We start from the raw sequence: 15,081 nt of genomic DNA, 5'->3' as shown, positions 1-15,081 counted from the left end.
CAGCGTGACAGCTAGGTCTCATGTGCACTGACCCTGTCTTCTAAGTGTAAGCAGAGGCAGGATGAGCTCTACTGTTAGAATATAGATATTCTGACCTGTCTGCAAAGGTCTATACTTTAAGAATTTAGGTGTATTCTTATCACTTAGCTAGTTATAGAGGCATAAAAGAATCAAAATCACTGTCTGTGCAATGGCCTTCTCTAACTGTGATAGGCTAAGGCCGTCAGCTAAGATGTAATTACACAGCCATAAAGTGAGAAGTGTATGATCACATCCACACATTCCAAACTAGTTATGTTGAAATAAGGTGCTATCGGGCTATTAGGAATACAGTCCTACTCTGATCTTCCTATCACCTCCAGAGAAAGGGTAGAGTCTAGAAGATGTAAAAGGAAACTTAGTTTAATATCATCCTGTCTGCAAGAACTCACTTATCAATAGAAACAGCTGGAGAACTCTCATGTCTGTACAGATGTAGTTGTGAAATCCTCACTTCTGTATTGTTTTGTATGTTTATTTGCATGGTCTCTGTAAGGTTCTGTAACTGTTTCTGTCTGCTGTATAATTAATTTTGTTGAGTGTAAACGAAAGAAGGTGGTGGAATATAATTGGATAAATAACCATGTTACAATATGTTAGGATTGGTTAGTTAAATCTCAGTAAAATGATTAGTTAAGGAATAGCTAAGCGAAACTCAGGTTTTACTGTATAGTCTGCAGTCAGTCAGGAAGTAAGGGGAGAGAATGGGAACAGGGACAGGGGATGGGGGAATTGGGATCATGTTTTACTAAAGGGGGAAATGGAGACATGGGATGGGAACAGAAACAGGGACACAGACAAGGCTCTGTGGTGTCAGAGCTGGGAAGGGGGACACTAAGAAAGAAAACTGGAATCATGCTTGTTGGAAGTTTACCCCAATCAACATTGAATTGCTTGTGCCTTTGGACTTCAGGTATTGTTGCTCTTTGTTCATGCAAGAAGGACCAGGGAAGTGAAAGAGTGAAGGAATAAGCCTCCTGACATCTGGTGGTGAATTATGGTGAGTTTGGAAAAGAATTTCAGGGGCTGATCATGTTTGCAGAGGCACACCCGCCCGCCTAGCGTAGCCCACGGCAGCCTAAAATGGTTACTTTACCAGCTGTGGGATCCCCACTTTCTCTATTATTGGGGCAGGAGGAATAAAATGTTGTCACCTTGATTATGTGAATGAGGAACTATGAAATTGTTTTATGCCAGAGGATCTCATCATGAACTAAATATACTTGCTAGACTGGGGACATGGGTTCCAAAAGTCATGTGAATTGAGAGAGGTTGGAGAAAAGCTGTGTCAGTCTGATGGTATGGGTCCCTTTTGAGGGTCTGGCATAGTAATTGCACTGTCTTCTCTTTCCCCAATGTTGAATAGCAGAGTTAACTTTGATTTTCTTAGGAGTCTAGCTAGAGGCAGCTGAGCTGAATTCACTTTGGGCCAATGGTGCACCAGTACTAGGGCTTCCATACTACAAGCTGAAATCACTAAAAAGGTAAAATTACTGAGCTGAGATCACTGAGTACTGTGTTAACTAGTGGGGGAGCCTGAAGATATATTACTAAGTGGCTGGCAGAGCAGTTTGCAGGATGGATGGAACAGTGAGCACAGCAAAAGGGAGCTGAGCAGTTTGTGGGTTCATGGGACGACTGGTGGAGTGGAGCAGCATGTGGGATGGTTGGAGAGGCCCATGGAACAGCTAGTGGAGCAGAGTGGAGCAGTTTGTGGAGTGGCTAGAGGAGCGGAGCAGAGCCGTTCGTGGTGAAGGCTGCATCAGATCTCCACGGAGAGGCGGGGCAGTCAGCCTCGGCCCACGTAAGGTGCCCCTTTACTCCCTGTGTGCCCCCCCCCATTTCCACCCAGGCTTGGGGGTGAGGGGTAAAACCCTGCAGATGAACTTTTGAGCTCTGAGGTGGCACTGACCAGGGACAGAGACTTTTGGGGTTGTTGAACTTTGGGGTAACTGGACTTAAGACCCTAAGGGGAAAAGGACATTGGCAAACATACTTGGAGATGAGTCTTTTGCTCTTGGTTTGTATTATATTCCTGTTTGTAGTGTTTCTCCAATGTAATGCCGCATTGTTTTCCTCCTTTATTAAAAGGATTTTGCTACACTTGGAATCCGTTCTTCCAAAAGGGGAATTATTGCCTCCTAGAGGCACCCGGGGGGATAGTATGTAATTGTCCCAGGTCACTGGATGGGAACTCGAACCGGTTTTGCATTGCGTTATTGAAACAGAACACCTGGATACTGAACCTGGCCCTTGTTGCTGCCAACTCAGAGGGGCAGAAGGGTTACATTAAGCAAACATGGACTGGACCTTGGCAAGGCTAACACAGAGTTCAGGACATTTCACACTTGTGTGTCTGGATGGAGAGAGAGATTCCAGACCAGGCGCTTCTCGGGAAACCTAGGGGGACATGTCCGTACAAATAGGCAGCATACAGAGAGGGTCAGGCTGATGCAGCCAGCCCCATTTCTGCCCCACCATCACCGCTGGAGCCCAATTCCTTCAGTCATTCTGTACGGATGGAGCAGGCTGCCACAGCCAAAGGCGCCTAGTCTGACAGAGCAGTGTCGAAAGAAGAAACAAGGACTGGTCAGAGAGATAGGACATAAGGACACGTTTCTGGCAGAGGCAACCTCCTCTCTCTCTGTGTCTCTGTATTTCTGCAGCACCCCGCTGCTTCCATCCAGGCGGCTTTGGGAGAAGCAAAGACTCCCATGAACGTAACTGTCAGAATCAAACACACTCCTAAGAAAGGTGACACCAGACGCCATCCCGGGCTCATTCCGTGTTACTCTGGACACAATGAGGTGAGTCAAGGCCCGGCTAACTCCCCCCGCTAGTTCTTTGCTTGTCTGAGACCCAGGTGCTTTCCCAAGCTGCTGCCCATGACGCTGACTTGCACCCAGGGACCCACAGGTGCTCCGCCCTAAACACAGCCCCTCTGCCAAGCAGCCCGGAGAGACAGGCGGGTGCTGCCCTGGTCACAGGAAAGACACGAGGCGCTGGGTTGCCTGAAAATTGGCTTCTTTCCTTCTCCTGTGCGGGCACATCCACATGAATACAAGATCTGCAAGGGCCATGTGCTTTGCAGGGCTGCATGGAAAGGTGCAGGGCTGGAGCCTACCCCACCCCTCGGGCAGTCAATGGGAGTTTCACCCCAGTAAGGTTTGGAGAGGGAGGACTCCACAATCCTATTTCCAGCCTTACTCCTTTCCCGAGCTCACGACGGGCGGTGAGACCTCCGCACAACACAAGGCCTGGGAGAGCTCCCCCATGTCAGAGTGTAGCTGACAGTGTGGGGGACACAACAGATGTATAGATCCTGTCCAGACTTTCTTATAAACTCTGGGGGAAGGAATGACAGGGGATTGGTGGGGATCTGGATCCGGATCAGTTCAGTACCAGGGCAGGGTCCTTGCTGACAATGTTCCCGCAGAGCTGGCACCTTCCTGCTCATGGAGGGGATCCAAGCTCAGGAACGAGCCTGTGGTTCCGCTCAGCGCATCAGTGTCCACTGGGCTGTTGGACTTCACAATCACATCTTCGTTGCAGTGCAAGATCAGGGGAGAAAGAGGAAACCGACCCCACTAATGCAGAGGTTTGTCCTCCCCTGTCCATCCAGCATGGCAAAGTCTAGAGAAGGCAGGTTATGTAGTTGGATATGGTTCAACGGGGGTTGAAGAGCGGGTCACTTGGTCCTGCAAAAAATCGCCCTGTTCACCACTATGGAAGCGGTGTGTGAAGCAACCGCAGCTCACGCAGCGGGGATATCACCATGTGGAAGAGCTCACTGGATGTTAAAGGAGAGGAAACTCAGTCTCGGCCTGGGGCATGCTGCTGTATGTACCTGTTGGGACACCCCCGAGCAGCCAGGCGTGCTCAGGAACTCAATCTGACAGCATCACGCAGGGATCGACAAGGATCTGTGCTGACTTCTCTCTCAAGAGAGCGAGATCGGGGCCTCGGGTGGCGGAGATAGTCCCCAATTCATGTCACATGTGCTAGGTGTAGCTGAGAAACAACTTTGGGGGCAGCTCCTCAGATGGTGGGAATGGTCAGAGCTGAAGTCAATGTCAATTCACACCAGGTGAGGATCAGCTGCTGCTTTCCTCTGATCTTTTTGCAGAGTGATCAGAGCCAAGGGGGAAGAGAGGTTCCCAAACCCAAGCACTTTTAGATGCAGCTCTGCTAGTAAAGGAGCATCCAGTAGCTCGTGCGGATTATTGTCTAGCTGCAGTAAAACAACAAACAGAAAAACATGCCCAGCAGTAAATGTAATTCACAGCTGCTTGGATGCAAACCCCACTAGTGTTGGGGAAGAGGACAGAGAGATTTTGGAGCTGAACTGTCCGGGTGAGGTTTTTCCATGGCTCTGGGACAGACTGTGGCGCCTCCAGATCCGTTTTTCTACCCCCCGCTTCCCTTTTGATTTGTAGGATATTTCCCCACCACAGACATGTGAGGCATTCGCTACAGGAGCAGGTCACTGGAAAGAGGGTGCTGATGGCAAAGCGGAGACTGGGAAGTCAGGGGACATTCCTTCCAATGAAGGTGGAAGGGAGATACACCAGGAGCCTTTTACCGAAAGGAGGGAGAAGCGGGGAAAGAAACACTCCTGGTTTTTAGACTTTAAGGAGTGAAACTCTCTGATCTCACTTCCAGTCTGGTTGGGAAGTGAAGTTGTAGGAGCATGAGCTGAAAGAAGAGTAAATGTAAATAAGATTCTCCTTTAATAAGACAAGTTACCCCCAATAAACCAAGTCACGAATACAAGCCGTGTCTTTCTTTTGAACCTGAGAGATGTTCTTGGAATGACGCTAAAGAGCCATCATCAGCCATTGCTGAGCAGAGTGGAAAACAACACAAATCAGGGGCTATGCAAACATGCGTAAAAGCCACAGAAAAAGCGGGGGGGGTGGTCATTTTTTTTTTTTTTTTTGCTTAGGGCAGAAAAAAAACTAGAGCTGGCCCTGGTTGCTGGCCCAGATGCTTTCTCTCTCTTTCTTTCCATTCCACTTCGTTGCCTGGCACTTCCATGGGTAGTTTCTTTTACTCAGTTTCTGGCTGTTTGAGTTCCAAAATTCTCTGGTGTGTAGCTCCTTCAGCTTGCTTCTGAGCTTCTGTATCTTTTACCTGGAATTCTTTTAACCCCAAAAATCTTGTATATTCATCTTCTTTTTCTTCTGCCTGAAATCTGCACGGCTCCAGTTTCACAACAGTTTCACACACACTCATTTTCCTGCTTTTCTGTCCCTATTTACATTTTCCGAAATAAGAGATAATAACAAAGTGGAAATCTCACTTAAAAACTCCACCACAATATGAAGGGCAAATCTAATGAAGAACAGCAAGCTATGCATTCCACATGGCTTGCTGCGTCACTGAGATCGGTCGTCAACCCCGGGGTGCAGTCTGGGAGCCGCTGGAACCGCTGAGCTCCTCACCATTCAGCGGGGCTGGCGTCTTTCACACTGCTATCTATGCTGGTGACCCAGCCAGCCTCTCCAGGCCCTGTCATCACCCAACAGAACAGCAGGTGGCGCTGCACACCCAGCTGATTTGCCTGAGTGCTTCACTTTACGCCACTCAAGGACAAACAGGAGAGAAGAGCTAATTTCCCAGCTCCCCGGTCTTGCACCTTTCCTGGAGTATAAAGCCAGAACTGAACCATCTTGCACCGCACAGGGATCTCTAAAATGCAAACTCATTAATATAGGTCGTTTTCCTCTCAGTGTGGGAGAGATATGCAACAGACTTTGTTTACAGAGCTGCAATTTTCCCAAACACATCATTCAAAACACTCTGTTTATGATCAAACATAGAACAAATTTGTTAACTACAGAAAGATATTTTAAGTGATTATAAGTGATAGCAAACAGATCAAAGCAGATTACCTAGCAAATAAACAGAGTTGTTAACTGAGCCTAATAAACTAAGTAGATAGGATATGAATTGGGAGTTTGTCAGCCTGACTGATGATACAAGCAGTCCACAAAGTTTTCATACACAAGCAAGAATCCCTTCTCAACCCCTGGGTTGGTTGCATGCTGTAGCTATCTTTAGAAATCTCATATTGGTACCTCCTTCGCATTTTTTTGAATTCTGCAGTGAAAGTGTTCTTAAAATGAACAACATGTGCAGGGTCATCATCTGAGACTGCTATAACATAAAATATATGGCAGAATGCGGGTAAAACAGAGTGGGGGACATAGAATTCTCCCCAAAGGACTTCAGTCACAAATGTAATTAACACATTTTTTTCACAAGTGTCATCAGCATGGAAGCACGCCCTCTACAACGGTGGCCAAAGCATGAAGGCGCATAGGAATGTTTAGCATGTTTGGCATGTAAATACCTTGCAGTGCTGGCTACAAAAGTGCCATGCAAATTCCTGTTCTAACTTTCTGGTGATTTTGTAATTAGGAAGCAGGCAGCATTATCTCCCGTAAATGTAAAGGAACTTGTTTGTCTTAGCAATTAGCTGAACAAGAACTAGGACTGAGTGAATTTATAGGCTCTGAAGTTTTATGTTGTTTTGGTTTTCAGTGCAGTTATTTAACAAATAAAATCTACAAGTGTAAGTTGCACTTTCACAGTAAAGAGATTATACTACAGCACTTGAATGAGGTGAATTGAAAAAATACTATATTTTTTGTCATTTTTACAGTGCAAATATTCGCAATTAAAAAAGTACATACTTTGATTTCAATTACAACACACAATACAATATATGTGAAAAAGTAGAAAAAACATCCATACTATTTAATACATTTCATTTAGTATTCTATTGATTTAACAATGCAATAAAAACTGTGATTAATTATGATTATTTGTTTAAACGCAATTAATTTTTTGTTAATCCCATGAGTTAACTGTGATTAATCAACAGCCCTAGTTTTCTAGCTTTTCTGAAACTCGTTAAAAAAAAACATTTTAAGAAAACTGAGATTCTCCATGGTGTGCCTTGAATCCAGAACTTGGGGCTCTAAGAATGACAGGACACAGTGCAAGATTCCCATTAAATTTTCAGGATCGGGCGCTTCTGGCCGTATGTCAAGTGATGCTCACACAAACAAAGGTACTGAGGGTTAGTTAGTCGATATTTCTAGTCACATAGTACATAGTGGCAGAGACACTGCGCCCCTCTGAACTGGGCTACAAAGCCTCCTATTGTAAGAAACAGGGTTTCACCACAGACAGTCGGATATAGCAGTGACTGTCTCGAAGAATCACTGGTTCTTGCAGCACTGCTCAGAGAATCTCTTCTTCTTTTTCAGATATGAGACATGCACATGCCGGCTAAGAAAGGCCATGCACATTCTTAATAGGGGATAGGCATTAGCTGTGCCTCTGTTGGGGAGATGAGGGCTATTTCCACTTCAGTTCATTGCTAGGGCAACACAAATGGAGGGGAGGATGAGGGAACTTGGGTCTCAGTTTCTTGCCAGGTCTCCTATGTATCAGAACCTCATTCACACAGGCAGCTCTGCCTTGGTGGAGAGTGGGCTCAGAAGTGTGCTGTGTGCAGAGCCATCAATGGGGGTAGAGGGTTTTCCTGAATGGCTTCTCTCGGGGCTCTTGTATTAATCATGGGTCTGACACTTCTGGCTGAGGACGTAAAGGGATGGTGGGCGACTGTGCCCCATGTTCACAGCTGGAACACTTCTCAAGGATCTCACAGCACCCAGAGCGCTCAAGAAGGGCCAGGACTGCAACAGTAGAATAGCTCTACACTATTTTTCATAGCCTGTGAGTGTTTAATCACGGACAGGACAGTGACAGGCCAAGTATAATGGGAAACAGCTTGCACATCTCTTGTTTTTATTAACTGTATCAACAGGAATTCTGAAGTCGGTACAGCCATTGAGGTGGCTCTTTTTTGACCAATATCCCACTGATTCTCTGGCTCTTTACAAACACAGTCACTTTTAAATGCTTCTTCCTGCCTTGATCTCCTTGCCCCAGTGCCCTGTCCACCCTCAGCAGCTGCTCTCCAATTGCTCCAGGCCTTAGACCCCATCTGAACCTCTCTCTCTATAATGGAGATCACTATCTCATGTCTTCTCAGATTTAAGGGTCAAGGATGGAATAGATGGCCTGTATTTTTCGTCTATCACTTCATCATCCCTGGAGCTGGATGCTGAACTGAGCCTTCACTTGATGAATGCCCTGATTATCGTCTCACGAAGGTGTTTGCTTTTCACACTGTACACAATTGGGTTCATCAGAGGTGGCACGAGCAGGTAGATATAACCCAGGACAGTTTGAAACAAAGGAAAAGAGCAAACTCCGAATCTGCTCATCACAGAGAGGCCGATCATTGGTATGTAGAAGAGCAGGACAGCACACAGGTGGGAGAAGCAGGTGTTCATGGCCCTAAGACACTCCACATGGGAGGTGATGCTCAGCACTGTTTTGAGGATCATCACATAAGAGAGGAAGATGAGCAGCGAGTCCAACCCCATCGTCAAGAGTGGAACAGACAAGCCATAGAGGCTGTTCACTCTGATATCTGAACAAGCCATCTTCATGGCCTCCTGGTTTATGCAGTAGCAATGGGAGAGGACATTGGATCGACAATATCGGAACCGTTGAAGGAGAAAAGGGAGCGGGAGTGTTACAGCCACCCCTCTTAGCACACACACCAGTCCCATCTTGCTTATTCTCGGCAGAGTTAGGATGGAAGCATATCTCAGCAGGTTATGGATCGCTATGAAGCGGTCAAAGGCCATCAACAAGAGCATGGAGGATTCAATGCATTTAATCAAGTGGATGAAGAACAGCTGGGCAAAACAGGCATTGAGGCTGATCTCTCTAGAGGTAAGCAAGTATAAGCCCAGTGTCGTTGGCATGGTGGATATCGATAAGCCAAGGTCTGTGACGGCCAACATGGAAAGAAAAATGTACATGGGCTCATGGAGGCTTGGATCTGTTTTTATAATGAACAGAATGACTGAATTTCCTACTATGGAAAAAACATACACAAAGCAGAAGACGATAGGGAACCAGAGATGGACGTCTTCCAGCCCAGGTAACCAAGTGACAAGCAACATTGCAGAGTTGAAGTTGGTGTCATTGACAGCTGACATAATGTACTGGGCAGGTCCCAGGAGTTCTGAACTTTCCTTCCTAAAAGGAAAAAGAACAGGAGACGAGATGACATTTAATGAGGCATCTTTCTGCTCTCAGTGCAAGTTGAGATACTCCCAGGAGCTCAAGGCAGATTAGCAAAAACACAGTCTTGGATTTACACAACAAATAGGAAGATAGGCATTGCCATCGTGCATCAGACCCATAGTCCATCTAGCCCAGAGGTTCTCAAACTGGGTGTCAGGACCCCTCAGGGAGTTGGGAGGTTTTATATGGGGGGGTAGTGAGTTGTCAGCTTCACCCCAAACCCCGCTTTGCCTACAGCATTTATAATGCTTTTCAATAAATAAACAAGTGTTTTTAATTTGTAAGGTGGAGTCCCACTCAGAGGCTGCTGTGGGAAAGGGGTCACCTGTACAATCGTTTGAGAACCACTGATCTAGCCTAGTATGCAGTGGCCAGTTCCAGATGCTTCAGAGGAAGTGGAAGACGCTCTGCAATAGAGAGCTTTGAAATAACCTGCACCCATTAGTTAGACAATTTTTGCAGTGCAAATCAGGAAGTTTTAGAACTTACTGAAGAGTTTTTGAAACTATCTTCACTATTCTAATTCAATTTTCTGGTTATCTACATAAACATTCAGTCCCTCTTTGAATCCTATTAAACTCTTGGCCCCATTGATGTCTTGTGGCTGGGAGATGCACAACCTACTTGAGCACTGTGTGATTTTATAATTGTGACTTTCGCACAGACACTCTTTCTAGACCTCCATTTCTGAGAGTGGTCCATTTTTATCATGAGGTGAGTGTGAATTCACGGGAAGTGCATGGTTAAAACTGTCATTGTATTTATCTGTCCTGCACTGAAGCTATTTATAAACATATTTCATTGCCTCATTATATACACTTCTTTATTTTCTCCAGTCCTGAGAGTCCAAATTCAGCCAATGCTTCTTTGCAGTACATGAGATACATTCTTAGGCACAAGTTTTTAATTCAATAACATTGACTTGAATGACATTGTTCCCGATGTACATGTGTAAATTCAATAAGAACCAGGTTCTGTTAACTTTTCCTTACCAAATGCTCCCAGTGATACACTCTGACCCCCAAAAATCCCTGCAAGAGAAGATGAAGTGCTTTGCCTGGCCTATGTTGACTGAATCCAGAGCGTTCAATCATCCTAAGGTTTCTCTTCATCCTCACAGGACCTGCACCCTCTCCCCAGACGGGGTCTGTAGATATTTGGAAAGTTACAAGCTAACACAGACATTTACTTTATTTGGGCAGATGTGTGGTTAGCGTCACATATGGGTGAACAGTGAAAACACTCGGTTTGCGCTAATATCTGGTTGCGTGCGCCAATTTCTTCAGCCATGCTTGTGTAAGTGATGATGAGAGTTAATTACATACAACCACTATTACACTATTGCCCAGGGAGTGCAGAGGGATTGTGTTCTTGACCCTGAACGTAAGTGTTAGAAATAGCTACTGGTCAGTTACCAGATGGAAGAATCATCCAACTGTTCACTGAACAAAGGGTTAACAGCACAAACCCATTGCACACAGTATGTGGAGTACTTCTGAAATATTTTTCTAAAGCAAAAGCCATTAAGCAGTAAAGTTTCCACTGCTCCTTCCTGTCGAGATTGCAACAACTCTGCTGCTGGCTTTCAGTATACAGGCATATCTTGAAAGTTTGACTTTTAATATTTGTATTAGAATGAAAAAATTTGTCATAACATTTACACATCTGTACTTTAGTACACAAACGTCCACCAATCATTTCTCCTGTGATCTGCTTTCAGAGATGATTTCTCAGGTTAGAGTGGGACTGAAAATGTAGCATCTGTCATCTGGATTTCTACAGAACCTGAAAGATCCCAGCGTATCAGCCCTCAGTCAGTCACTTGTCAGCAAACAAAAGTCTAGGAGCTCCTCTGTCCCTGGGTTAATAGATGACTGGTTCTCCTCAGGTTCTGTTCTGTCAGTCTGAAGTCTGTATCTGGAGTAGTAACGGGCACTGGGATTAGTATATGTATCACTCTTTTGTATATGGTAACTCCAGCACCTGTTATTTAGGTTATTTCCAGGCTCCAGGCACGTTACACAGCATGTATTGCCAGTGCTGGGAGTCTGTCCAGATGTGGGGCAACTTTTGCTGAGAGGCTGTTCAGACTGACATACACAGACACTGCTGGGGAAATTAGAAGCCTGTCTGACTGACTGTGCCCCTGTCAGAGTGGGAGGGCTTGGCGTCACAGACATGTATTGACTATTGTTTAAAAAACTCTATTATTCCCCCATGTTATGCTTTAGTCCTACTGTTCAGATTAAACAGTATTTTGGGTCACAGCTGTCTGGTCACTCGTCTCATCACTACTCACATGCTCCCATAGGGAAGAACCACAGGTGTCAAATGCACTCTGACCTGCTGGATAAGCACAGTTGAACCACAGTGGGCTGTAGCCCAGAGCCCAGTCTGAGAGTGGGAGAATGGCAGGATTCCAACCCAGGAATGGGCAGGGTTTGAGGCCTGGTGTCTTTCACTCAGAGACCAGAGAGGGGGCACACATGCAGGTAGTCCCATAACTGTGAAGGATACCTACTGTATAGAAGTGCTGGAGCCTTCAGCCAGTCAGGAAACAGAAATATGCCTCATCAGACCAATTACCACAGGGCAACACAGCTCTGAATTCCTATATTTTCAATCGAGCCAGAGAATAAAACCTTTGAAAATGCATTTGCTGAATAAATTTCCAGGAGCCAATACACCTGAGGTGACTTGGGAACTACTCACTGATATTTCATGGCATCTTCTCTTGCTCAGCCCCTGACAGGATTGGGCCCAGAGCACACGGCACCTCTAGAAATGGCAGCCCTTGAGAAATTCTGACTTGGGACTTGAGGTTTTCACACTTTGAACTTACTTGAAATCTCAGATTTCTGTGTAGCTTTAATAACCCACAGCGGTGAATGGGCTCATGCAGAGGAGAGAGTCTAAAGCTACCTACTGCTGCTTGCCCTACAGCCACTATCACTGAGTCACCCTGACAGCCCACCTGAGTCCTCTGCCGCTGCACAGAATATTTGCAAATGGAAACAACTTTCAGCCTTTCCCCTTCACTTCACATTTTAAAGATTGTGAAACCTGCCAATGTACCCAATTCCTGCTAAAAGGGGAGCCGCTGGCAGCAGAGGTCTTCACTCTAAAGGACAACGAGTCTTTGGAGGTTGCACAGGCAACAGGCAGTATCTGTTCAGACAGGGAGGCAGGTGTCTTTATGAAGCATGTCTACAAATTCCCTTGGGGGCCACTTGGCCTTCAGGGAACATCAGCTGATTGGCTTAATGTGCACCAGCTCTAACCCCTGTCACAGCCAATGGCAAACTGTAGGAGGGCAAATCACAGGGGATGCCTGGTGATCCTACCCACTTGGACTGCAGCACAAGCTCTGCTGCAGGCTCTATTCCTCTAATCTGGGCTTGTCATCACTAAGGCTCCTTGTTTGTGCCTGCAACTGGGATTTTATCCCGATTTCTTAGAGCCCCAGTTTCTGGAATCTAGACACTGTGCAGGAATCTCAGTTTTCAGTTTTCCAAAGAATTTAAAAAAAAAAAAGTTGCAGAAAAGCTAGAAACCCTGAATCAATTGCATCCCCAAAGGCTGAAAAACCAATGACACATGAAAACGAACCCCACATTACAGTATATTTATATACCATTATTTTTCATCCAATCTCATTGGGTTTTGGAGGTGTGGCTCATGCTTGCTGAATGAGGCTTGATAATACTGTAACTCAGACCGCTGTGACAGATTGTCTAGATCTTGGTAGAGTGGGTATTTGATTTTGGAAGGATACCAGAAATTCCAAACAGATTTCTTGTCATGTTCTGAAGGGGGAGATGTATTGGGTGGAGGGGGCTGCCCAGAGATGGGAAGGCTGGTGAGAGTAGCTGATGGGCACAATACCCAGCCATAGACTGAGCAGGAGGTACTGACCTTTCCATACACAGAATGCAGCCAGATGAAAGGCTCTAATTTCTCTTGGGGATCCAGGCAGCTGCAACTAGGAAGCATCCTGGTAACTGAGCTCTCAGAGAAAAATGATCAGTGTTCTTTGAAATCTTACCCAAAAAATTGGGTGAAAAGGAAACGTTTCAGTTTGGGTCAAAACATTTTGTGTGGGTGGCAAGGGGAGACTCTCTTTTCCAGCCCAGATTTAGTGCAAACCATGAGCCTCTATCACTTATGCTACAGAATCACATCCCTAGGTGGCAGCAGTAGTCGCCTCTCAGCCTCCCATGCTGAGCAGCCCCTGGATTCTGCTAGGCTGGCTACGCCAGCTCTATAACAGAGGGATCCCTGGAAAAGGCTTTTCTGCAGCAGTCCCTCCATCAGTGTAACACTTTATGGCCATATTGGGTCAGACCAATGGTCCATTTACTCCTGTGCCCTGTCCTCTGACCGTGAACGATGTAGACTCTTCAGAGGGAAAGAACAATTATCAACTGATCCATCCCCTGTCGTCTGCTCCCAGCTTCTCGCCGTCAGAGGTTAAGAGACACCTAGAGCATGGGGTTGTGTCCCTGCTCATCTTGGCAAATAGCTATTGATGGACCTATCCTCCATCAACGGATCTAATTCTTTTTCGGACCCAGTTATGCTTTTATATATAAATGCACGCACAGGGAAGCAAGGCCAATTCCTGGTGAGCCCAGATTCAAAATCCTTGAATCTTAAAACAGGGAAAAATCAATCAGTTTCTTAAAAGAAGTGTTTAAATTAAAGCGAAAGGATGAAAGGAATACCTCTGTGAGAGTAGAAAGCAAGATGCTCTCCCAGACAACAGATTCACAACACAGAGTATGTCCCTCTGGGCAAAACCTTAAAGTTACACAAACACCCAATTTGATTCTCGCTCTATGTTTGCAAAAGAAATGACAAAGAGAAAAATAAAGACATTTACCACATTCTTGTCTAAATACTGACTAATTTTAATAAGGGTTAGATGGCTGTTTTGGGGGTCTTTAACTCTGGCAGAAGCACACACAGAACAGCCAAAGTTTTCCCCCATCCTAACTTTGAAAGTATCTCGTTCCCTAATTGGTCCTCCTAGTCTGATGTCAGCTAGGTATTGTGAACTTCTTAATCCTTTACAGGTAAAAGAGGAATTAACCCTTAACTGTCTGTTTATGATAATACTCAATTGTATACAAGTGCAAAATTAGTGTTAGCACTATTCACCCTTTTGTGACTTCAGCCCTTCCCTTGCCCATCTGAAGGAATTGTCACTGTGAGCTTGTATCTTACCAGATACCTACAGACCCTCGCATGGGGATAGGGTGAAGATCCTGTGAGGATGAAGAGACACCTATAGGATGATCAAACTCTCTGGATTCAGCCAACGCTTCGCAGATAAACCACTTCAGCTTCTCTTGGAGGGATTCTTGGGGGTAAGAGCGTTACACCAGGAGCATTTGATAAGGGTAAATTAACAGAGCCAGGTTCTGATCAAATTTACACATGTAAATCTGGAGTGACACCTGTGACAGGGTCAGACCAGATGGTTACAGAAGAGTGATAGAATACAGATATATTAGTCCCAAATTGGGAAGGTCCCTTCTCCCTGGGTAAGGTATCAGGGACAGTTCCAGAATAAGCAGCAACTTGCTGGAACTACTTAAGGCAGGCAGACTAATTATGACACGTGAAGCCAATGAAGAATGAAGAAGTGCCTAGAATCAATTAGGACAGGCTGGCTAATCAGGGCAGCTGTGTTTAAAAAGGACCTCACCTCAGCCAGCAAGGTGCGTGCAAGGAGCTGGGATCAAGAGTCACTAGAAGTTGAGAGTGGGAAGGCGAACTGCTGGAGGACTGAGGAGTATGAGCATTATCAGACACAAGGAGGAAGGTCCTGGGTACTCTTTTAGATGACCTCGGTAACGTTGG

At 45.6% G+C, this 15,081-nt stretch overlaps 1 protein-coding gene across 1 annotated transcript; it reads right to left on the bottom strand.

The window, feature by feature from the left end:
- Positions 1–8,192: 8,192 nt before the first annotated feature.
- LOC116831523 (olfactory receptor 51G2-like) lies at positions 8,193–9,128 on the bottom strand. The gene has a single exon (XM_032791603.1). The coding sequence runs from the start codon at positions 9,126–9,128 to the stop codon at positions 8,193–8,195; it is 936 nt and encodes a 311-aa protein (XP_032647494.1).
- Positions 9,129–15,081: the final 5,953 nt, after the last annotated feature.

This window comes from Chelonoidis abingdonii, chromosome 1 (genome assembly GCF_003597395.2).
Source record: "Chelonoidis abingdonii isolate Lonesome George chromosome 1, CheloAbing_2.0, whole genome shotgun sequence".
In the NCBI taxonomy this organism is placed as follows: domain Eukaryota; kingdom Metazoa; phylum Chordata; order Testudines; family Testudinidae; genus Chelonoidis; species Chelonoidis abingdonii.
The sequence above is the reverse complement of the archived record's forward strand: the minus strand, read 5'-3'. Positions and strand labels throughout refer to the sequence as shown.

Bases quoted from the DNA above. Each gene is read 5' to 3' on its own strand.
- LOC116831523 (XM_032791603.1), bottom strand. From the start codon at position 9,128: ATGTCAGCTGTCAATGACACCAACTTCAACTCTGCAATGTTGCTTGTC.